At 34.7% G+C, this 21,402-nt stretch overlaps 4 protein-coding genes and 1 pseudogene across 7 annotated transcripts; 1 reads left to right on the top strand and 4 right to left on the bottom strand.

Annotated features, from left to right (window-relative positions):
- Positions 1–236: 236 nt before the first annotated feature.
- On the bottom strand, positions 237–3,353 carry LOC8280115 (pectin acetylesterase 7). The gene is made up of 13 exons (XM_015719588.3): positions 3,158–3,353; positions 2,948–3,079; positions 2,747–2,829; positions 2,514–2,643; positions 2,307–2,386; positions 2,096–2,182; positions 1,879–2,003; positions 1,723–1,783; positions 1,570–1,623; positions 1,404–1,481; positions 988–1,093; positions 687–835; positions 237–609 (listed from the first exon to the last, which is right to left on the bottom strand). The coding sequence occupies exons 2-13, from the start codon at positions 3,069–3,071 to the stop codon at positions 499–501; spliced, it is 1,188 nt and encodes a 395-aa protein (XP_015575074.1). The 5' UTR covers positions 3,072–3,079; positions 3,158–3,353; the 3' UTR covers positions 237–498.
- Positions 3,354–6,131: 2,778 nt separating this feature from the next.
- Positions 6,132–8,182, bottom strand: LOC8280117 (annotated as a pseudogene).
- A 32-nt stretch (positions 8,183–8,214) lies between these two features.
- Positions 8,215–9,711, bottom strand: LOC125368590 (serine--tRNA ligase, cytoplasmic-like). The gene is made up of 3 exons (XM_048374972.1): positions 8,725–9,711; positions 8,555–8,625; positions 8,215–8,467 (listed from the first exon to the last, which is right to left on the bottom strand). Exons 1-3 carry the CDS (start codon positions 8,849–8,851, stop codon positions 8,240–8,242), a joined length of 426 nt encoding a protein of 141 aa, XP_048230929.1. The 5' UTR covers positions 8,852–9,711; the 3' UTR covers positions 8,215–8,239.
- Positions 9,712–10,572: 861 nt separating this feature from the next.
- Positions 10,573–14,433, bottom strand: LOC8280119 (serine--tRNA ligase). Of its 2 annotated transcripts, XM_002519870.4 has the most exons (10): positions 14,303–14,433; positions 13,227–13,434; positions 13,065–13,135; positions 12,820–12,981; positions 12,620–12,725; positions 12,080–12,273; positions 11,850–11,953; positions 11,582–11,765; positions 11,135–11,314; positions 10,573–11,034 (listed from the first exon to the last, which is right to left on the bottom strand). In XM_002519870.4, exons 2-10 carry the CDS (start codon positions 13,357–13,359, stop codon positions 10,825–10,827), a joined length of 1,344 nt encoding a protein of 447 aa, XP_002519916.1. In that variant the 5' UTR covers positions 13,360–13,434; positions 14,303–14,433; the 3' UTR covers positions 10,573–10,824. The 2 variants fall into 2 exon arrangements, with proteins under 2 accessions (XP_002519916.1, XP_048230928.1); XM_048374971.1 differs by lacking the exon at positions 14,303–14,433 and having other exon boundaries at positions 12,820–12,977; positions 13,227–13,292.
- Positions 14,434–14,968: 535 nt separating this feature from the next.
- On the top strand, positions 14,969–20,816 carry LOC8280121. Of its 3 annotated transcripts, none has more exons than XM_048374096.1 (6): positions 14,969–15,342; positions 15,842–16,888; positions 17,227–17,421; positions 17,541–17,674; positions 18,313–18,423; positions 20,313–20,816. In XM_048374096.1, exons 1-6 carry the CDS (start codon positions 15,205–15,207, stop codon positions 20,371–20,373), a joined length of 1,686 nt encoding a protein of 561 aa, XP_048230053.1. In that variant the 5' UTR covers positions 14,969–15,204; the 3' UTR covers positions 20,374–20,816. The 3 variants fall into 3 exon arrangements, with proteins under 3 accessions (XP_048230053.1, XP_048230054.1, XP_015575120.2); XM_048374097.1 differs by having other exon boundaries at positions 17,520–17,674; positions 18,287–18,423; XM_015719634.3 differs by having other exon boundaries at positions 14,971–15,342; positions 17,520–17,674.
- Positions 20,817–21,402: the final 586 nt, after the last annotated feature.

The following is a 21,402-nucleotide window of genomic DNA, read 5'->3' as shown; positions in this document are numbered from 1 at the left end:
GCCAAGGCAAAGATATTAAATTGAAATTTGTTTCTATGTTGTCAGTTGTCACATTTGTGATTTGTCTAAAATTCACTCATTTGTTGAATTTGTATCTCTAAGCAATCAAAAAATGGGAACTAACAAATTAAAGCTTAACCAACTTGAGATACTATGATCCAATAGGTATTCATGGCTGAAATGCTGCTGAGACTTTCTCAATTAAAATATTCTTAGAAGCTGATAGAAACTCAAAATTCTCACCAGCAAAGAAAGATATATATAAATCTTTATTAAAATTAGATTCCAATTTAATCAGAGAGTAAGAAGTGATTACATAAATAATGATACAGACACCCAACAGTACAATTTAATTCCTGCTTTCACTTTTATTTTTTACTTTGAAAACTAAGATAATCATAAGCAGCCTCTTACGCAAAGCTCATTCTGACTATAATGGTGATCAGCTTATGCAGCAGTAACATTTTGGTGCAGTAAATTTACATCTGCTGGCTGCTCTTATGAATCAGAATCAATTTTAACGCAGGTGGGGTTGCAAGGATAAGGACAATCGATCTTTTGGAATGTAGCTCGGTCGTAAAACCAATCTCCAACCGCCTTTCCAATTTTCTGCAAAATATAGAAATCATTCAGCATGTATCAATTAACTAAAAGGATGACTTGAAAATGAAGAGTTGTGGTTATACCGTATTGCTCACAACTGGAGACTTATCAGCCAACCATGTAGCCAATGATCCAGACTGGCAGTGTGCATAGCAAGAATTTATGAAATACCCATTTGCTGGTTTGTTGGTAACCCCACCACTCAAGGCACCGATGAATTGTGTCCTGAAATCTGCGGATAACCAACCAGAAAGGGTCAAGATTAAAGTGATAAACGGAGATGCTTTTTTAATAGTTTGGTTTGACCAAAAACTGATAATGTCTTAAAGTAGATCAACGGGTTATTGCTCGAGGCGAGTATAACAGGCTTTGACAGTCAATCACCTTGCACAGTCTGAAGTTGAGCAGCTGAGCACTTCTTTAAGTCGAGTTTGCAGCTCTTCCAGCTTCCCTTTTTATCAACAGCGCTGGGTGCCAAAACATTCTTAATCTGAACAGAGGTGATGAATTGAATGATTAAACAAGAAAACAGAGGCATGTACCCAAAAGCACATTGAAACATTTTTTAAGAACGTAGCAAGCAAACATAACACACCCAGCTGTAATATTCTTATCATTAGTAGAATGATTTTATATCTGGAATTTAAGAATGCAACTAGCTATATCGAATTAAGATAATACTGTAATATATTCCTTTCGTTATTCAAGTCCAATGAGAAAGGCAGAATTGTGCAATAAGCAAGTATTATCAAGAAATTGGTGCTTTTTATTTATTTATGAGAAGCTGTAAATTTGCGAACCTGCCAGGAATCATAGGCTGAATTGATGAGAAAAAGCGGTGTTCGCATAGTCTGAGCTACGTATTGTGGGAAGAAACACTGCAACATTACAAAGAATTATTAGTGAGAACGAAACACAATCAATCGAGAGTTCTATAATATCACTAACAAAAGGGACAAAACTTACCAACTCAGGTCTCATTTTTGCGGTGCATGATGCAGGTAAGCTCTTTGCCGATCCCTGTAAAAGAAATTGATGTCGGAATTAGAAGTTCCAATTGAAATCAAATGAAACCTTCTTTCTAATAATGTTCTGATGGAGGGAGCGAGAAGGAGGTACGTGTAATCTAACTACGCTTCCGAAGAAGTTCTCAATGTGACGCCCTCCAGCGACATCCTTCCTGAGAAACAACATTAAGAGTGTTAAAATTGTGAGGAACATATGTGATCATACGAGATATCACTTTTAACACAGATCTAAAAAATAAGGCCTTACCCATGAATGAAGAAACCAGCATCAGACACACATTTAACTCTAGCACTTGCAGGCAGGAGAGACCGGAATTTGTCGCAATGCAAAATAGCAGCCAATCCACCAGCAGAACAACCGGAAAGAATGGCCTGTCAATGAAATTTCCAAACAAGTTCTTTAAAAAGAAAAAAGAAAAATAAAGGAGGAAAAGAAGAAGAAACTTTCATTGAAGGAGAGTTACATTTTGAGCATTTCTCATCCCTTTTGCCAATAGATCATCAATAACAGCTTGCCAAATCCTTTCTCCTCTGAAGTGAAGGTTAGTTTTCTGACCCAGAAAAAATTAATTAACACACGTAAGTATACAAATACATCTTTCAGATCTACAAAGTGAAAAAAGAAAAAGGGACTCTGAAATATTCAATGAAATCGATATATTTCAGTTATCTTACAGCATCAACTACTTCAACATCGCCAGTAAAGGATGATCCATCACAGTACTTGATCTTAATTCTATTCCAGTTGTAGAAATCTACATATTCAAACAAAGGAAAAAAAAAACAACCGATCAATATACTACTTTAAAAATCAAATGAAGCAATATACACATGTAGATCTAAACCAACAATCCAATAAAAGGAAAAAGAAAAGGGTTGTACCGGGATTAGCTGATTGCTTGCCCCCTAGTATGCCAGAGAAACCCATGGTCTTCTCCATTTTTAGTGATGAACCTTTGTATGTGTCCTTTCTTTGAGAACAGCTCTCAAGATCATCACACCATCCTCCTCCCTGTATGTGTACGTCACCATTAAAGTTCACCCATAAAAAATAATACCACTGCAAACATCATTATGAAATAACGAACTGCAAGTAACTTAGATTTATTATCTACCTCCATGTGAACAATCCAGTTGTTGGCACCAGTACCATATCCCTTATCATAGTGATAAGCTGGTGGACTTCCATCCAAACAAACTATATAAACAGAAACACAAGAGAAATTTCATTTCATTTCCTGACAGAAAGAAACTTTTTTGGAAAAAAGAAAAGATCTTGCAAGAGAACAAAAAAAAAAAAAAAAAAGAAATCTCACCAGCTCCTCTAGCTTTAGCAGTCTCAACAATAGTAATAGGAATGCTAGCTCCTTCTATTTTGAGCAGTAAAAGCATATAAACTAAAAAATAACACCATTGTCCAAATCTTGATAAATCACCCATATCTGTGCCTGCGACAGAAATGTATATTTTTCTAGATTAAGAACAAGAAAATTAACGAAAAGAGCAAAAATATACAAAAGATTTACCTTGTGAATGAATGACCAGTGTCAATTTGCTAGTGAGAAAGAGGTTTCAGGACAGCCACTGAACTTGTAAACTTTTGATGTTTTGAGACAAAAAGAGATCGTAGTAAAGAGTGCCACCTGGTGTGGGATAGCGTGTGCTGATGCTTTGCTTTCTGTGGTATTGGCATACTTATATATGTGGTTGGAGGAAGAAAGGTACATGTAACATGGGCATGCTCTCATCGGCATAGCCCATGTTCTATGACTTTCCTCCGCATAAAGTCAAATACAAACATGAGTTCCTTTTTATTTATTATTATTATTACCTTACTGTGTGTATTTATTAGGGTGGGGAATCTAGTAATTCTAGTACATGGTTTTTTTATTTTTTATTTTTATGGTAATATTAATTAAATAAAAACTAATTTGATAAACACAAAGTGCGCATGCATAGATTATGCTAACAATTTTCTTTTATTCTACTACCTAAATAATTTGTGCAAATTACATGATGTGTTGGATGCAGTCTGTTTTCTTTTTTCTTTTTCATCCTTTAAACTAACATTTATGCTCAAAATTAAAAAATAAAATAATTAACTAAACTAAATACTATATAGTTTATTAAAATTACGTAATTGTATATTTATTTTATTAGTTAAATTTATTTTTTTATAAATATTATATTTTTTTAAAATATGGATTTAAAAGATATAGAATTTACTATTCTGATACCTAATCTATATAATTCTTTTATATATGTATTTATGACATGAAATCCGAGGGTATATATTAGTTAAAGCTATCCTGTCATGCAATATAATTTAATTTCAAATTTAATAAATGAAAAAGACTTTGATGTAATGTATTCTTTTTATATAATTGAATTTGTTTCGATGGGTGCATGCAGCCAATGAAAGAGTGATGTGGCTTCCAAATGGGACTGAAAATTACATATGAAGGTGACTTTTAATGAATGGCACCGTTTACTGTCGCCGGTGATAATAATAATTGAAAGCAAAAGTGGTGTATTTTGATTTTTTTGAAGGTTGCATCCACCAAATTGCTGTCATCCAATTATGAGATAACCTTATCCTCATTACTTATCCATTATTGGTGTCGGTCACCTGCTTCTCTTTCCCTCTTCTTCTTCTTCTTCTTTTTTGACCCTTGTACGTATGTTAGAATTAGAAGGTTTCAAGATCTGTGGATTGCTAAATTCTATCATCTTCCTTTCTTTCTTTTTTTCATGATTATTGAGTTTTGCTTACGTTTGAATGGAGATTTTGAATTCTATTGAAATCAAATTAAATTTAAATTATTGACTGTTTAACCTTTTTTATTTACATATAATTACTGATAAATTAGTAGTATATTTTGATGACATTTCAATTGTACAATAAGAAAATAAGATATGTTTACTTCATAATTGAATCCAATAAATTAGATTAAAAAAGTATACTTTGATCACAAGAAATTGTCAGTGATCCCACTACACTAAGAGATTCTAACAAATTTTTAAAAGTAAAAATCTAATTAATCAAATCATCCGTTCTAGTCATTTTAGTATTCGTTGAATCTAAATTCAAATATGTTAATTGAATTTATAATTTTTTCATTCATTTAATTTATATTTAATCAAATTAATTTAAATTATAATAAAAAAGTTTAAATATATTATTACACATACTTTTTATTATTTATCCTTATTTCTTACATTTATAAAAAAATGCATTCGTGCTATATTATTATAGCTATTTTTTAATAAATTAACTTAAATCAAATTTTAAAGGTTTGAAGTGTAAGAATTAATCCAATCTCATACATTTAAAATTAACATGTTAGATTTGAAAGAATTTTACAGTGAATAGTTTGTAAAAAGTTCTTTAATCTACTGAAAGAATAAAATTATGAGAATTATAAGAATCAAAGCTGGCAATTCTTCATATAGTCTGAATTGTCATTAGCTATGATTAGATTTTAAAAAATTATAATTGAATTATATAAAGAGTTGTTTATAATCAAATGAGTTGGAGAGAACTTTAAAATTAAATGAGCTAATTTTTATAAATTTTAAAAATTCGATAAAATCTTAAAAATCTCTTAATCCAAGTTATGTGATTCAGAATAAATCATTATGAATTAGATTAGATTGAAACACAGGAAAATGTGACTAGACTTTATAAATAAACAGTTCGAAACAATAACTAAGGTTTTAAGTTAGAAAAACTCCAAAAAGTGAACTTCTCCGGTGTGGAGAAATTTTAAAATGATAATGACAGTATGAAAATTAAAGCATTACTAATTATTTTATAGTGTACGCAAATTGTATTTTCTTTTTTTATTAATTACGAAAGGAATCAGTTCTTTTGTTCAGAAAATAAAATAAAAGTTGAATAAAGAGAAGAGGAAGATATGTCTCCCAATTGTGGGTTTGGAATTGGAATAGTATATAATATTTAAGGAATCGATGCCGTGTAAATATCTATAAGCGTGTTAAGGTGGAGTTTTAATAATATTGCATGAAACTTTGTGAAGAATCTTATTGGCTATTATGATGTTCGGTTGTTGAAACCCAAGACCAGACCTTCGAGGTTGTTTCGTTTCACTTATTATCAAGTCCTAATGAATAAGTTACAATAAATAAAAGGGAAAACATGATAAAGCATTTTGTTTTTTGGGTTCAGGTTCATGTTTTTAGTTCAAATCTACAACCTAAAAGTTTGACGATTTTTGGCCGCCCTGCAGGTGGGGTGCCGTTTTGAGAGACAAATGGGTGCTGGAAAAGTGGTTTTGTGCTCAGCATTGGCAACTGTAATGCTGCCATGGGCTTGCTTTCGCAGACTAGGTTTCGTCAAGTCATTCTAGAAGTCGACTCTATGCTAGTGTTTAAATGGTTCTTAGAAAGTTGCGTCCTGTTGGTGAGAGTCTAAGTTGGTCTGTTTGGATTTTCTGCAAGCATTATGACCAAACTTTTTAAAAGGAAAAAGGAAGGGAATTGAAAAGAATCTGCACCTAGAGAGTGCTTTTACATCTGTGTGCATAGCATTAGTATGACAAAATTACTGGAAAACATCCTCTTCAAGGTTCATTTTGATTATGTATATGTAGTCAGAAAAATGAGATAACAGTTACCAATTTGAATCTTGACCAAACTCTTGGCTATATGCATACTATGACGAGCTCACTTAGTCTTCAATTTCTGCATAAGTTTTAGGCCTTAGATTTCTTCCCCCTGCCTTTTGTAGATGGGTTCTTATGGAAAGGGAGAGAAGATTGTCCACCCATATATACTCTCAGAGGTTCTGGGATCTCCACACCATTTTCCGTCTGGTAGTTCTCAAGGACGCAGCAAAGGGTCCTCTCAGTTGCTGTGAGGGGAGAGTTCAGCAAGTGAACATATTGCTTTGCCTGCTCATTGCTCTGGAACCGAGCACAAAACAGCCAACAGAATATGACAGATTTAACAAATGTATGATTATTGACGAAACCACGAGGGAAAAAAGAAAAAAAAAAGAAGAAAAAGAATAGGCAAAGTTCCTATTCGGATGAGCAAAAGAAGTGGGCAAGACCTACCTTTTTCTGCCCATATCGTATTTCTAACTTTCTCGATTGGTAGTCTGTGCAATTCGAACAGGAGACCAACTCTCTGTGTTTTTTCCTGAAGCAGGTTACCAGGCTTCCAAATCATACTTCGTTGCAGCTGCATCATTCAAAGCACCAGAAACAATAGCCACAACTCGATAGGGAGTTTTCAGCTGTTTGAGGAGAAAACCGTCAGAAAACTTCATATTTTAATGTCATTGGAATCAGAATATTAGCACGTCAACAATGAGTCCTTTGCCTTGCGTACAGGATCCAGTATTGTTTTTCAGGAACTACTAGTTGGGTGAGACTGTAGGTTAATTCTTAATCTTGTAGCAGTTGCCAGGTAAAGAGCCAGCCATGTTAAACTGGAAACGCATTAGAAAACAATAAGACATGATGAAACGTCCTAGTTTTACCATACCTCCTTGTAGAATTCCTCAGAGTTGATGATCATTTCCTCCAGCATTTTCCAAGAGTCATTGCCATCTGGGCTGGTAATGCAGAATTGCTCCACTTATTCAAACTGATGAACTTGGAAAATTCCCAGTGTGTCGTGACCATGAGCACCAGCTTCTTTACGGAAACAAGACGAGTATCCAGCATATCTGGCAAAAGAATGAAATAAATGAGACCGACGGAATCAATCATAATTTTCTGCCACTTAGACCAACAATCACTAAAAAAAAAATCATAACCTGATTGGTATCATCTAAATGATAAGCACAGAGCGGTTGTTCAGCTGTAGCAATTAGATATTTGTCGTCTCCTTCACCAGTCACATATTCAATACTAAGTCACTGAACTTCATATCTAGGGGTAATCGAAGTACACCCAACAAAATAAAGAAAAACAGAAATACAGAATGAGGTTGTTTCAAGAACATAAACTATCACAAGGAAAAGCTTTAACAACCTTATTAAGTTCTTCATGAATTGTGCTAACTGAGCACATTTTGCCATAATGTCTTTTATCATGAAAAAGGAAGTCTGCAAGGTTGTGAAACCCTTCTTCTCCAAGAAATCTAGCGCAAAATTAATCAATGCTTGATTAAGTCGCACACCAGCACCTTTCAAATAGAAGCCTCTACCTCCAGCTGCATTAGCACCTAAACATTTCAAGCACATCAGCATTAGAATTACCGTATTACATACCCAACAAACTACCAAGAAAAACTCCAATAATACAAGGCACACATATTAATAGAAAAAAATTAACTGAGATGGTTTTTTCATCATGGCTATGGCTAAAAATAAAAGCATCTACAATCTACAAACAGATGATAGAAAAAGAGAACTTCCCTGATAATGGCTCTAAAAGAAAAAAAGATATTGCAAAGCCATGATCCTGTCAGTGCATAAAAATACCTTTTACAGTATCTGCAATTCGTAGAAGCTGAACAAGTTCCGCATGGTTTTTTAATTCGAATTCAGGCTCGAACCGTTTCGCATCCCAATCACTGAATTACTGCATTATTAGCCTGCTAACAACAATGATAATAATAATAAAAGAGGAATCGTTTCAGTAAAACGACAAAGGAAACGACGAATGAAACTTAAGCAGAGACCTGAGCTCATCATGACTAACGGGGACAGAATCGTGCACAAGGTTCCCAACTTGTTCCAGTTTCTGATTCAGACCTAATGCAGCATCCTGCACTTGTGCTTCATTTTCGCCAATTGATCGCTTGATCTGATTTCCATTGTTTATCATTTCAGTTGCATCCTCAAGCGCCTTCTTTTTTTTTTTCTGAAAAAAATATCAAATGAAGTCAAAATCAGAAACAGATAATTTATTCAATTTAATCAAACTATATTAAACAGCAGAGATGCTTACAGTTTTGAGTTCAACAACTTGTTTGTTTATCTTATTAAAATCCCTGCGGAGGTTATCAAGCTCATATTGTCCTAAAATCCCGCCCAAAAAAAAAAAAAAAAACTTAAATTAGGCAAAACAAGAACGATAGCAGCATTAAGAATAAGAGAATAATTGATATGATATATTACGCTGCCTCCACTCCTTGTCCAGGAGAATGTCGACCATATCGACATTGGCAAAACGGCGACGCTGAGATTCACGGATGAACTCAGGATTGTGCCCCTTTTCTTCTCTGAATAAATTCATGTCCAACATATTTCTATTCTTCTTCTACGCTTCTAAGAATGCCTGTTGTTAGATAATAGATTCATACAGGTCAATTTCAAATTTCTAAATATGGTTAGATGGGCAACACTGTGAATGGTCAACTTGAAACTTGCTCACCAGTTAAAAACCCTAAAAGGAAGTAAAAAATAAACAGGATTTCCGGTCCATTTAATTAGGGATGAATCCTATTCTGATTAGGAATCAATGCTAGGTAAGTTTCTTTAGCGATAAGTCAGGTGTACTTAGTTATTGCTCGAACCTTTGTGAATAATTTTCATGTCTATTTGTACAGGTCTCTCTACTCCTCCTCCTTTCCAATTAAGGGAAACCCTAAAGAATACGTCAATCTCCATATTCTCCACTGTTTTTGTTTTACCTATTCTTTCTTTTGTTTAGATATTTTGATTTTTCCTTTTCCTTCTCCTTTTCTACTCCATTCGTTTTGAAGACTGCACGATCAGAAAAGACTGTCCTGATATATATGACAGATTTCCTTGGTGAGTCGGACTTGGCTTTTGCAAGATGAAACCATGTAACTCAAGGACAGGTATGGAATCTTTTGCTATAGTAACGCCTACATCAAAAGCTCAGCTATGCAACTTGCAAGCCGGTCTGGACTAACAGGTCCAGGGAAGTGTTTCCGAATAAACATAGTGAGCTCACCAAAGTCGGTAGAAGAATGGCGGAGTTCCCACTCGATCCCATGTTTAAAGCAAAACTAAAGTGATTGTTGCTTCTGACGAGTATAAATGTCTAGATGCGATCATTTCTATTGCTGCTATGCTTTCTATTTGGAAATTCAATATTCTATCGTCCAAAGGATAAATAACTTGGTGCAGATCTCTTCTCAAGATCTGTAATTCTTGGAAGGAATCTAACCACTCAACGCAATGATATAATGAAAAAATTATATTCAGGTATAATACGAGATCAATTGGAGGCCTTCTGGAAAGGGTTGAAATTGGGGTGATATCCAATCCCAATGATTTAGATGCCATAAAGAAGTTCATAAAGTCTGGCTTTTTCCTCAAGCTGCAAGGCTACCAACAATGGGTCTTACAGAACAGGGAAACATCCTGAGACAGACCCCAGCTCAGGGTCGTCTCAGGTGTTCCCAAGTTGGGTTATATACCATGAGTTGGTTCTTACTACCAAGGAGTACAGGAGGCAGGTAATTGAGCTGAAAATACTGTGCCCCTCACTATTACCAGCTGAAGGATGTTGAAGATCCAGGGTCCAAGAAATTGCGTCGACCGGGATAATGAGATTCTTTGGCCGCGTATGAGAAGGATTGTAAGATGAGTATTCTATTCACAAGCAGAGATGGAACTTCTATGTTTGATCAGTCTTCTACCATTTTCAGATAAATTTTGCATGAACCCGATGATTGATGTATTATCCTGTCATTTTATTCCTGTAAACATTCTTTATGATTACATGGCAATCTTCAACTAGTGTTTTCAGCCCCAAAATAAAATAAAAAATAAAAGAAGAATCTTACTGTCTACTATGATGTTCGGCTGTTCAAATCTACGACTAGACCTACCTTAGAGCTCGTTTCTTTTTACTCACTATTAAATCCTGACAAAGCAAAACTAAATAAATAAAGCCAAAACGGACAAAAAGATAAAAAGGATTAGTTAAATAAATAAATAAAGAAAGAAAATCGCACAAGAAGACGTCAAAGCATTTTGATTCACGACCATGTCTAAAGAAAATAAAATATACTTTTTTTCTATAAGCTTAAACACAATTCTGCAAGCATTTGACAAGATTTTAAAGGAAAAAGAAAAAGAAGTAAAAATAACCTGCAGTTACAAGAGGCTTCTATATCTGTGTCAAAGAAATAGTATGAGAAATGACTGAAAAAAGTTCCCTTCAAAATTCAGTTTTCTTAAGCTGAATCTTGACCAAATGGCACCCATACTAGAATTCTGTTTTTAGGTTTTACAAGGACGTGGTTAGGCCTTAAATTTCTTCCCCTTGCCTTCTGTAGATGCGTTGTTCTGGAAAGGGAGAAAAGATACTCCGCCCATGTACACTCTCAAAGGTTCTGGGATCTCTATGCCATTTTCCTTCTGGTAATTCTCAAGGATGCAGCAAAGGGTCCTCTCAGTTGCAGTGAGGGTAGAGTTCAACAAGTGAACATATTGCTTTGCCTGCTCATTGCTCTGCAACCAAGCACAAAACAGCCAACAGAATATGAGAAACTTAACAATTGTTTGATTATTAATGAGACCATGGGGGAGAAAAGAAGTGTGCAAGACCTACCTTTTTCTGCCCATATCGTATTTCTAACTTTCTTGATTGGTAGTCTGTGCAATTTGAACAGGAGACCAACTCTCTGCATGTTTCTGAGGCAGGAAACCACGCTTCCAAATCATACTTCTTTGCAGCTGCATCATTTAAAGCACCAGAAACAATAGCCACAACTTGGTATGGGATGTTCAGCTGTTTGAGGAGAAAACTGTCAGAACACTCATATAATTTGTCATTGAAATGAGATTATTAGCATACCAACAATGAGGCATTGCCTTGTATACAAAACCCAGAATTGTTTTCAGAAGCTACTGTTCATGTTCCTAATCTTATGGCAGGTGCCAGGTAAAGAGCCAGCCATGTTCAATTGGAATCTGTTATGCTTTTTCCGAAACCAAGAATCAAGAAAACAATAAGACATGAAGACATTCTTTAATTTTCCAAGAAAAGGATGCTTACCATCTTGTAGAAATCCTCAGAGTTCTTGATCATTTCCTCATGCATGGCCCAAGAATCGTTGCCATTTGGGCTGGTATTGCAGAATTGCTCCACTTTTTCAAACTGATGAACTCGAAAAATTCCCAAAGTATCACGACCATGCGAACCAGCTTCTTTACAGAAACAAGATGAGTATCCAGCATATCTGGCAAAAAGAAAATGAAATTAATGAGGCTGATGAATCAATGACAGTATTCTCCCACAGACCAACAATTGTTACAAGTATAACCTGATTGGTAGCTGTGAGGGATGGATCCAATCATCTAAATGATAAGCACAGAGTGGCTGTTCAGCTGTACCAATTAGATATTTGTCGTCTCCTTCACCAGTCACCTATCAAATACCAAGTTACTGAACTTCACATCTAGGAGTAACTGAAGTACCAAAAAAAAAAAAAAATACACATACATGTGAAGGTTGTTTCAAGGATATAAAATATCATAAGCTAAAGCTTTTCACCTTGTAAAGTTCTTCATCGAATTGTGCTAACTGAGCACATTTTGCCATAACGTCTTTTCTCATGAAAAAGGGAGTCTGCAAGGCTGTGTAACCCCTTTTCTCCAAAAAATCTAGCCCAAAATTGATCAATGCTTGATTAAGTCGTACACCAGCCCCTTTCAAATAGTAGCCTCTACCTCCAGCTACATTGGCACCTAATCATTTCAAGCATATCAGCATTCGAAAAAGTTTTACATAGCCAACAAACTACCAAGAAAAATTCCAATAATAAGAGCAACAGATATTAATAGAAGAAATTCAATCACGATAGTTTTTCCATCATGGCTATGGCTACGAAAAACATCAGCATAAGTTAAAGAACAGAGCCAATACAAAAATGGATGACAGAAAACTTCCATGTGATACTTGAGTCATCATAATCCAACAAACAATAATAGCAGAAAACATAATCCTATTGGTCATTACAAATGAAGCATGCAGTAGAAATATGGTATACAATAAATTAATAGATCTAACATCAATTAAAAACTATCAGTATACCCTTCTTAGTATCTGCAATTCCTAGAAACTCAACAAGCTCGACATGGTTTTTTAATTTAGGCTCCCAGCGTTTCTCACCCCAAACACGAATCACAAAATTATTAGCCTGGAGATTTATAATAGACAAATGTAATTGCAACAATTTCAGGATTGGAGTAAACATGAAAAAAAAAATGAAACCAAAAATAATAAGCAGAGACCTCATCGTTACTAATGGGCACAGAATCGTGCACAAGGTTCCCAACTTGTTCCAATTTCTTGTTCAAAGCTAAGGCAGCCTCCTGCACTTGTGCTTCTTTCTCAGCACTCAATCGCTTGTTCTCATTAGTATTGTTTATCATTTCAGTTGCATCCTCACCTGCCTTTTTTTATTAAATAAATCAAAATCAGAAAAAGAAAGCAGTAAACAACAATTAAAATTGTATTATATTAAACAAATGCTTACAATTTTGAGTTTAGCAACTTGTTTGTTTATCTTATTAAAATCCTTGCGGAGGTTATCGAGCTCAAATTGACCTAAAACCAGAAAAATAAATCAAATTAATAAAGTTGGAGGAGGACTAATAATAACAATAATAGAAACAACAAGACTAATTAATATTATTACGCTGCCTCCACTCCTTGTCAAGGAGAATGATCTCATCAACTATATTAACATTGGCAAAACGGCGACGTTGAGATTCCCAGATGAGTTCAGAGTTGTGGCCCTTGTCTTCTCTGAATAGATTGATGTCCAACATATTTCTACCTTTCTTCTACTTCTAACAAACTCTGATCCTCTACGGCAAGCTCTATGCTATCTCTTATCTTAAAGCCTGTTAGATACAGGTCAAATGGTTAGGATAACACTGTGAATGTACTCGACCGCTATGAAGGACTTTTCTAATATCATGATGCTCATAGATGGATACTCAAATACTATTTTAAGTTCAATGGCATTTGAAGTGTGGACCAGACCCTATCCTATGTCCACTAATTTAGATGTACAAAACTATGACAGGGTAAAATTCTTGCAAGTCATAATGACCAAATGAATCTCACTAGATAACCTGAATGTTAAAATGCTATTCAACATGATCCAGTTAAGTTGCCATTTTCACTGCATTGGGTGATGGTGGTGAAAACTAGCGAAGTGTTGCACTAGTACAATCATGAAATTGACAAGTTGATAACTTAAGAACCTGTTGTGTGTCTAGATCTAGAATAGCTTAAGAATCAGACCTAAAGCTATATCGTGCATCTCATTTGACTGCATGATGAAAAAAATAATTCTCATTATATCTTGCATTCTACATGATAATTAGCATTTTGCCCAAACTGTATCATTTATCTTATCCAAGAAGCATCAGCAGTGAGAACGCAAATGTGAATGCATCACAAATTCACAATCAGCATGTCCTTGCAAGCCTACAAGTAGTTGTGAATTGTGAATATTAGCATTCTGTTAGCTAATATTCTCAAAAAGGAGAAAGTATTTTTTATCTGAAAAGCTCATTTTTTACTTTTTCCATTAATTTTGTCCCATTCAATTATCCTCCTCCTTGTAAAGCAACCATGCCCCCTTCTTAGGGCTTCATCGAATTCTCACTTTTTTTTCTACAAGCATTCTGTTATTCTAGGCTTGCAACGATAACAAAATTATGAATTTGTCTTCAATCCATTCAAAGTAGAAAACAAAATTACCTTGCCACTAAGCCCACCGGAGACTTCCCCTACGCTCTCGCGTGTCCGCCATTCAAATCACAAAAGCAAGAAGCAAAAGAAGTGAGAGTTAAGGGTTTTGTTGAAACGACGACGAATTAAGCTTCTTAAAAAAGAATAACACAAATACGTTTATTATCAAATTGTTTAAAAAAATAACTATAAAAGTATTATAAAATTCATTTTAATAATTTACTTTGTTTTCTATAAAATTAAAATTATATATCAATATTATTAACCATGAGTTTGACTATAACTCATTGTATCATAAGCTATTTAATTAAGAATTTGATATAAAAATTAGATGTTATATAATAATATATGATCATAAATTTTTAGTATATTAACTAACAGGAAATTAAAATGAAAAGAAATTACCAATTGTAAAATAATAAAATAAATTGTTAAATAGAAAATGAGTATTCCTAAAGAATTCTTTTGTAGTTTATCAAAATTTACAAAATGTCTAAAAAAGAATATTCGGTTCTTCTTTTAAAAACAATTCAAAACAATATTTATTCTGGAAAAAGAAAAAGAAAAAGAAATTTATATATAACCAAAATAATTTGGTGGACAGCAGTGCAGAAAATATGTTTTGTAGCAGTGACGTGGCACCTGTTCATTAAGACACTAATAAATTTTCTCTGCACACAAAGTGAGAAGCAACAAAACGTTGCTTTCCTTCTATTTGAAATCACACTCCTCTTTCTTACAATAATAACATATCCCTCCCCATTAAATCCAATGTAATGAATCCATTATTCAAAAACATTATGGTATCAATAATGTGTAACAGATCCGGAGATAATTATTGGATAATGGGTGTCATTGTGGGTGCGGTAATAGTGTAACAAGAGTGTCATTTTTGAGAGCAAAATCAAAACATGGGATCAAGTGGAAGCAAAGTCTCATCATCAAGCGGAAAAGGGAAAGGGTGTAGTGTTAAGCTTTTCCATTCATGTTATTGTCTTGGGTTGCCTTCTGAGTGTCGAGACAGAAGAAACAATGGTGACAATGACCAAGTAAGTCCTTCTTCTTTTCCTCTTAGATTTTCAATCTTTATTATCCTAAGATTCATGTATATGAACTCTCTGTTCTTGCATTTGGGTTATTTTTCACCTTTTAGAGTTTCCCAAAAGAATGTTTACTCCTTCGTAATTATTATTGTTTCTTATTGTTTCTTCTTATTGAATTTTATGCGATTATAATAAGCATAATTGCATTAAATATGTGCTCCAATCTCCCGGTCAACTGGATTGTGTATTGAACAATGGAAGCACATATGCTTGTAGATTAATAAATAACTAATTTAGAGGAAACTGATAAAGAGGAAGAACGCATTGATGTCTTAACTCTACTGAAAGGGAAAAAGAAAAGAGAATTGGGGAGCTTTTTACTTAATGACTATCAGATATTTCTATTTTTTGTGTTTATTGCATCTAATTATTTGTATGCAATCAGTAAGATGTTTGATTAGCTAGAAATTCCTCAAGCACTAAGATTGTAGTACTCATGCCTCAGGTTTGTGATCACATGAGCAAAGAAAATGAAGGCAATGCTTCATCTACTGGCCAGACTAAAAGAGAATTAGAACAGGCCAAAATTGAGTCTTACAGAAAGGTTAAAGGTGAACAATCTGATGAAACTTGTGTATCTTCTAATGTTGACTTGGATGAATGGCGTCAAGCTAGTATCACAAATGCTGCTTCCAGGGTGGGTAGCAGCTCCACTCGAGATGCTTCTGGTCCAGCTTTGACCTCTCAAAGTAGCTTTCTTTCTCGATTTAGCTTTGTTCCTGGTAATGTGAGCTTTAGACTTAGCAGAGCCACTAGTTTAGGTTCATCTAGAGGTTATTGCAACTCTTCTACAAATCTCCAAATGCTAAATGAAAAAAAGGGTATATGTCTTCATCCAAGATCTGGCAATGGTGTCATTGATGGAAACGGAGCTCAACAAAGTAGTGATTTGCTGCCTGCATCCCTGATCAACAGAACCCACAGAGTGTACCATGAAGACACTGATCCCAGTTTGCAGCCTAACAATGGGGCATCTGATTCCTTGGACAACAATCGAGGTAATCAGACAATTTCTTCTAGTCATGATGCACGGAGAGAAGGAGGTAGCACCAGAGTGTGGATCGATGGAACCTCACATTCTCCGAGAATTTTTAGTGATTCAGATAGTTTTGAGACTAGAATGTCTGATAGGCGAACTGGAGCACAAGAACCTGCTGATAGTAATGTTCGTTTTAGCAGAACCCTTAGTGTGGGAAGACTTCGTGATAGAGTTCTTCGTCGATCATCACTATCTGATGTCACATCTTGTCCTTTGCAACAAGAGAGACAATTGAGAGACGTCTTTCAGGTTATTGGGAGACAAGCCTTGGGTGGTGAAACAAGGGTATCAGAATCTGAAGGCGATGGTCTAAACTCACCAACCACATATCCTCCTTCTAGCAGCACTCATGATCATGAGCTGGAAACTACACGATCAAGAGCGTCCAGGTATCATGACTTATTGGAACATAGGTCAAACTTTCTTGAACGGAGGAGAAGAATACGATCTCAGGTTTGTACATCCCTGCACTAAGTAATTACTCAAGTTTTTGTAACACATATTTTCATGACACAAACACAGCATCTTTGGCTTGGATCATTCTACATTAGTGCCTGTACATGTAGTGTTCGGCTTGCCAACCATTTGGCATTATTTGGGACATAACTTGGACCAAAATCTTTTCCATTGGGTTATCTAGATTTAATATGTTCTGCGTTCTGCTTACCTGATGTCTGAAACTTCTTTTAGCTGTAAGGATATAAAAGTGACCCATTACTTGGACTCCATACTATCCCTTTGCCATCTGCTTTGCCTCTGTTACCTGTTTTAATGGCTATTGAATACTGTAGGTCGGTGCTCTTCAGCGACTAGGAAGCCGTTTTGAGAACCTGTCCGGACATGAGAGATCTTGTATATTATCTGGTCATTATAGAACAGGTCGTTGTACATGTCATGCGACTAACCAAGATGCCAATTTAAATGATGACACAAGTGCTAGAGCTAGCATATCAAGAATTGTCATCCTAGCTGAAGCTCTGTTTGAGGTAATACACTATAAATATCACTGACAGCCATCTTCCAGTATTTGATTAATTCCATTACCACCTCTATAAGTTGAATCTTTTATATATATTTTAATTAGGTTCTGGATGAAATTCACCAGCAATCTGCGGTGCTGTCCTCTCAGCCTTCAATATCTTCTCTTGGATCTATACCTGCACCTAAGGAAGTGGTGGATCGATTGACTGTCAAATTATATACTAAGTCACAGAAACATCAGAATGAGGACACAGCTCAGTAAGTGTTTAATTATGAGAGCTACTCACATTTTAGTTGGCTGGTTAATAAGACTGTACTGTGGACTTAAAGCTTGTTCAGGGTAGCCAGACACCTATTGTTTGATATATCAGCCTTTAGCCATCCATGACTGCTGTAGGGACGTATCTGTTTTCTGACTGATCTATAAACTTATAGTCTTTTTCTTCTTTCATTACTTGTGGACTGATGATTAAAAGAGCTTTTTTAAAGTATGTTTTGCCTTATGAAATTAGAAACTAGAATATGTATTTGCCTGTGTGATAAAATAGTTATGCGACAACATGCAGTAAGAGTGATCTTGCCTCATGTTAATCACTATGTATGACAGTCTGGTATGAAATATTTAACATGTAGATGGATAGAATATATCAATATCTTTACGAGTACTACAAATAACCTCATTTTCAGTTGTGGTCTTTATCTTGTTTCCAATTTTGTGCATGAAAATAGTGTTTGATGAGGTTGTCAGTGAAAGCATGTCTCTTCCTTCTGCATACTTTGTGCATAATCTGGTCCAGTTACTTTGTGTATCACTCTTAGTCAAATGTAAGTACTTATTGCTGGTCATGTCCCAATACTTTTTCTTTTTAATATCTTTTCCTCTCTTCTAAACACAGATGTTATATCTGCCTTGTGGAGTATGAGGAAGGGGACAGCATGCGGATTCTGCCTTGCCATCATGAATTTCATAGAACATGTATAGACAAGTGGCTCAAGGAGATTCACAGGTATGATGCAGGATTTGTCTATTGCATCATTCTCATTTTCATTTAAATTCTATACTTGTAACTAACAATAAAATTCTCACCCCCTCAATAACCAGACGCACTACATATAATATTTACACATCCATGCATGCATCCTCATTAATAGGTAGCCGTTAAAAATTCCTTGATCCTGTGGTTTTTTCTCAACAACTTCTTTTTCCTCCGGTTGCAGTTGAAACACATTTTTGCTCAATTGAAACCCTCATGTATCTTTATGTTCAATTCAAGTTACCTATTAGCTACTGGCGAACTTATCAAACATCACACACATGGAAACTGTTGTTTTGTTTGAAAAACAGAAAGAATAAATGGTATTACAAGTAAAAGGTTAAGAAGAATATCTAGATTATTTCTAGAGAACGTATTAAAACTTACTTTTTCCACTCCCACATCATTCATTTGTTACTCCTTCCAAATCCAAATCATTATGCCAGCGAAGATAGAAAGTGCCCACATTGCTTTGAAGTTGAAGTAGTCCTATTATTGAAAAGTAGATCTGTCAGTTAAAATTTGATTTAGTTGTTGATGTAAGAGGGTCTACAATGTGGTGTGCAAGTGATTTCTCATCATGCACCTCTTATTGCAATTTCATTGAGAACCTATTGACACCACTGTTGTTAGAAATGTCATTTGTATTTTTTGCTTGAGGATGAACTTGGTAAGTCGGGCCAAGATATTAAGGTGGTAACTCTACAAAATGCCATGATTTCTGGTTGTGGTGTTTAGAATGGTGTGACCCATCATTTTGATGGGTCGACCGCTTGGATGGTACAATTTGATATGCCAACCATTTGGTTTCAGACACTACTCTAGTTTTCATGGTAACTGCACACTCTAAACTAGGGGTTAAGAGTCCAAACATCTTTCTGTTTTTGTTGTTTCTTTTTTTTTTCTTTTTGGGTGGAAACTGTAAATTATTGGAGCCTACAAAGTGAAACATCCCCCAAAATTCTACAATGACAAAACCAGAGAGAAATTCTTAAGAGACTTCATCCCTACAGTAGAGATGTAGCTTTCTTGTTATATAACTGATTTTACGAAGCTATACTGTTGTGATGCAAGATTTTAGCATTCCTGAATTTTGATGTGGAAAGAGGAAGAGAGAGATGGCAGGCAGAAAAATCATTTCAAGTTTTGTTTTTTTTTCCTTAAATAAGTTTTGAGCGACTCATTTCTTAATTCTTAACTACGTCTGTAATGTTTCGTGAGACTAATTGCAGAGAATGCATAAATTTAGTTGGACAGGTCTTTGAAATAGAGACAAAAGAGTTTGCAAATCCTTGGATATTTGATAATACCAGTCTTGTATTTAGTGATAATTGCTGAAACATTTTGATAAAACTATTTGAAAGTTGAACAAAGAGAAAGCCGAGCAAAGTGTCTAGTATCAGAAAAGAACTTCTGTTGGCTGGATGAGACTGCTTAAAAAAATCATATTGTGTGGAATGTAAATCATTAGATGGAATGAACCTTAGGTTATGCATTTCATTTCTGCATTATGCTATGCTTCTTTCAAATTTGTCCCAGAACTTTTGAGCATTGTTTAACAAATAAACTTTTTACATTGATACACTGCTCGATTCATTTCTACATTCATTATACTGCACATAAAATTAAATGGCTTGCACAAGTTTCCATCACAAATTATAAAAAAAAAAAAAAAAAAGCTCTGATTCCATTGGATTATGATTTTGTTATCTGGCTACTTCTCGTTATGTCATCATGTTCATACCTTGCACAATAGCTTCTGGTATGATATTCCTCCTGTCAGATGATCGACTTCAGTTGTATTAATCTAGTTTAAGCGTCCCTGATACAGAAGTATTTTGTTAACTTTGTTATTGTTTCAGGTTATGTCCACTTTGTCGTGGGGATGTTTGCAGTCCTGATTCATTCCCTTCGAAAAACTAAGATGGCTAGTTTGTCCGGCAGAGTACAAGTAATTTAGCATGATAAAATGCAAAATGAAAAAGAAATTGCAGAAAACTTGAACCCTTTTCTGCCAGGACATTGGTTGTCATGTTTGGTTCCAACTGATTAGAGGTCAGCACCTTGGTGATGTTTGAGGTTGGAATTGAAGCTTGGGAGGGGCGAAGTATATCTTATTCTTCACTTGATATAATATTCCTTTGGTCTTTGGGACAAATTTAGTGCTTAGCTTGAGGCATTGTTTTAAGCAAGAAGGTTATCAACATCAATCTATATCTTTCCCTGTTCTTGGTCCTCTTTGAATCACTAAAATGATGAATCCGTCGAAAAGGACCTCTTCATTGTATGAAACTAAAAACTTCTAGTTAGTTTTCTTTGATGTAGCACATTCAAACAAACATTAAACTGCTGATAATTGGTCTTTACAGATGGTATTCAAAAGAAAACAAAGTTACAAAGTGTCCCATAATTTTGAACCTCTCCAAATTTACAAGAAGATCTATTAATGATATTTTTCGTTTATTATAACCTAATAACAAGGGCCAATTGTTTGTTTGTTCTTTTTCGTCGTTTTGTCAATCTATTGCAACTCCTAATCTTATTCTTGGATAAAAAAAGAGATCAAAGGAGAACGTTTACCGTTTTAGTTTGGAGTTGGTCTTAAATTACAATTCTTTTTTCTCCAAAAGTTTCAAACAACACGACGTCGATGCATTTGCACGAATAGCAACTACAGGTAAGCTTCCTTCCATTGGCATGAATACTAACCCTAAAAAATATAAATTGAATGTGTCCCACGTACAAGGAAATATTGGCCTCAATACAAATTGGATATGACCTTAGATCATATGAGTAGGAATATCAAAACATAGACATTTATCTTCTTCTTTTATATAATTTCAAAAGAATTTATTTTTTTTTTTATAATTTATTTAACATTTATGAGTTATTAGGTGAGAAAATACTTAAAATAAACTTAAGAAATATATATAAAACATAATTACAATTAAT

This window comes from Ricinus communis, chromosome 5 (assembly GCF_019578655.1).
Source record: "Ricinus communis isolate WT05 ecotype wild-type chromosome 5, ASM1957865v1, whole genome shotgun sequence".
In the NCBI taxonomy this organism is placed as follows: Eukaryota; Viridiplantae; Streptophyta; class Magnoliopsida; order Malpighiales; family Euphorbiaceae; genus Ricinus; species Ricinus communis.
The sequence above is the reverse complement of the archived record's forward strand: the minus strand, read 5'-3'. Positions and strand labels throughout refer to the sequence as shown.

Excerpts from the sequence above, each read along its gene's own strand:
- LOC8280115 (XM_015719588.3), bottom strand. The coding sequence starts at position 3,071 with ATGGGTGATTTATCAAGATTTGGACAATGGTGTTATTTTTTAGTTTAT. Across the intron at positions 2,830-2,947 it reads TGCTAAAGCTAGAGGAGCTG|TTTGTTTGGATGGAAGTCCA; the intron begins GTGAGATTTCTT and ends CTGTTTATATAG. Across the intron at positions 836-987 it reads TCAACTTCAGACTGTGCAAG|ATTTCAGGACACAATTCATC; the intron begins GTGATTGACTGT and ends GGTTATCCGCAG.
- LOC125368590 (XM_048374972.1), bottom strand. The coding sequence starts at position 8,851 with ATGTTGGACATGAATTTATTCAGAGAAGAAAAGGGGCACAATCCTGAG. Across the intron at positions 8,626-8,724 it reads GGACAAGGAGTGGAGGCAGC|GACAATATGAGCTTGATAAC; the intron begins GTAATATATCAT and ends GCGGGATTTTAG. Across the intron at positions 8,468-8,554 it reads AAGTTGTTGAACTCAAAACT|AAAAAAAAAAAGAAGGCGCT; the intron begins GTAAGCATCTCT and ends TATTTTTTTCAG.
- LOC8280119 (XM_002519870.4), bottom strand. The coding sequence starts at position 13,359 with ATGTTGGACATCAATCTATTCAGAGAAGACAAGGGCCACAACTCTGAA. Across the intron at positions 12,726-12,819 it reads TGCCCATTAGTAACGATGAG|GCTAATAATTTTGTGATTCG; the intron begins GTCTCTGCTTAT and ends ATAAATCTCCAG. Across the intron at positions 12,274-12,619 it reads AATTGCAGATACTAAGAAGG|GTGCCAATGTAGCTGGAGGT; the intron begins GTATACTGATAG and ends TGAAATGATTAG.
- LOC8280121 (XM_015719634.3), top strand. The coding sequence starts at position 15,205 with ATGGGATCAAGTGGAAGCAAAGTCTCATCATCAAGCGGAAAAGGGAAA. Across the intron at positions 17,422-17,519 it reads TAGCTGAAGCTCTGTTTGAG|GTTCTGGATGAAATTCACCA; the intron begins GTAATACACTAT and ends TATTTTAATTAG. Across the intron at positions 17,675-18,312 it reads CAGAATGAGGACACAGCTCA|ATGTTATATCTGCCTTGTGG; the intron begins GTAAGTGTTTAA and ends TTCTAAACACAG.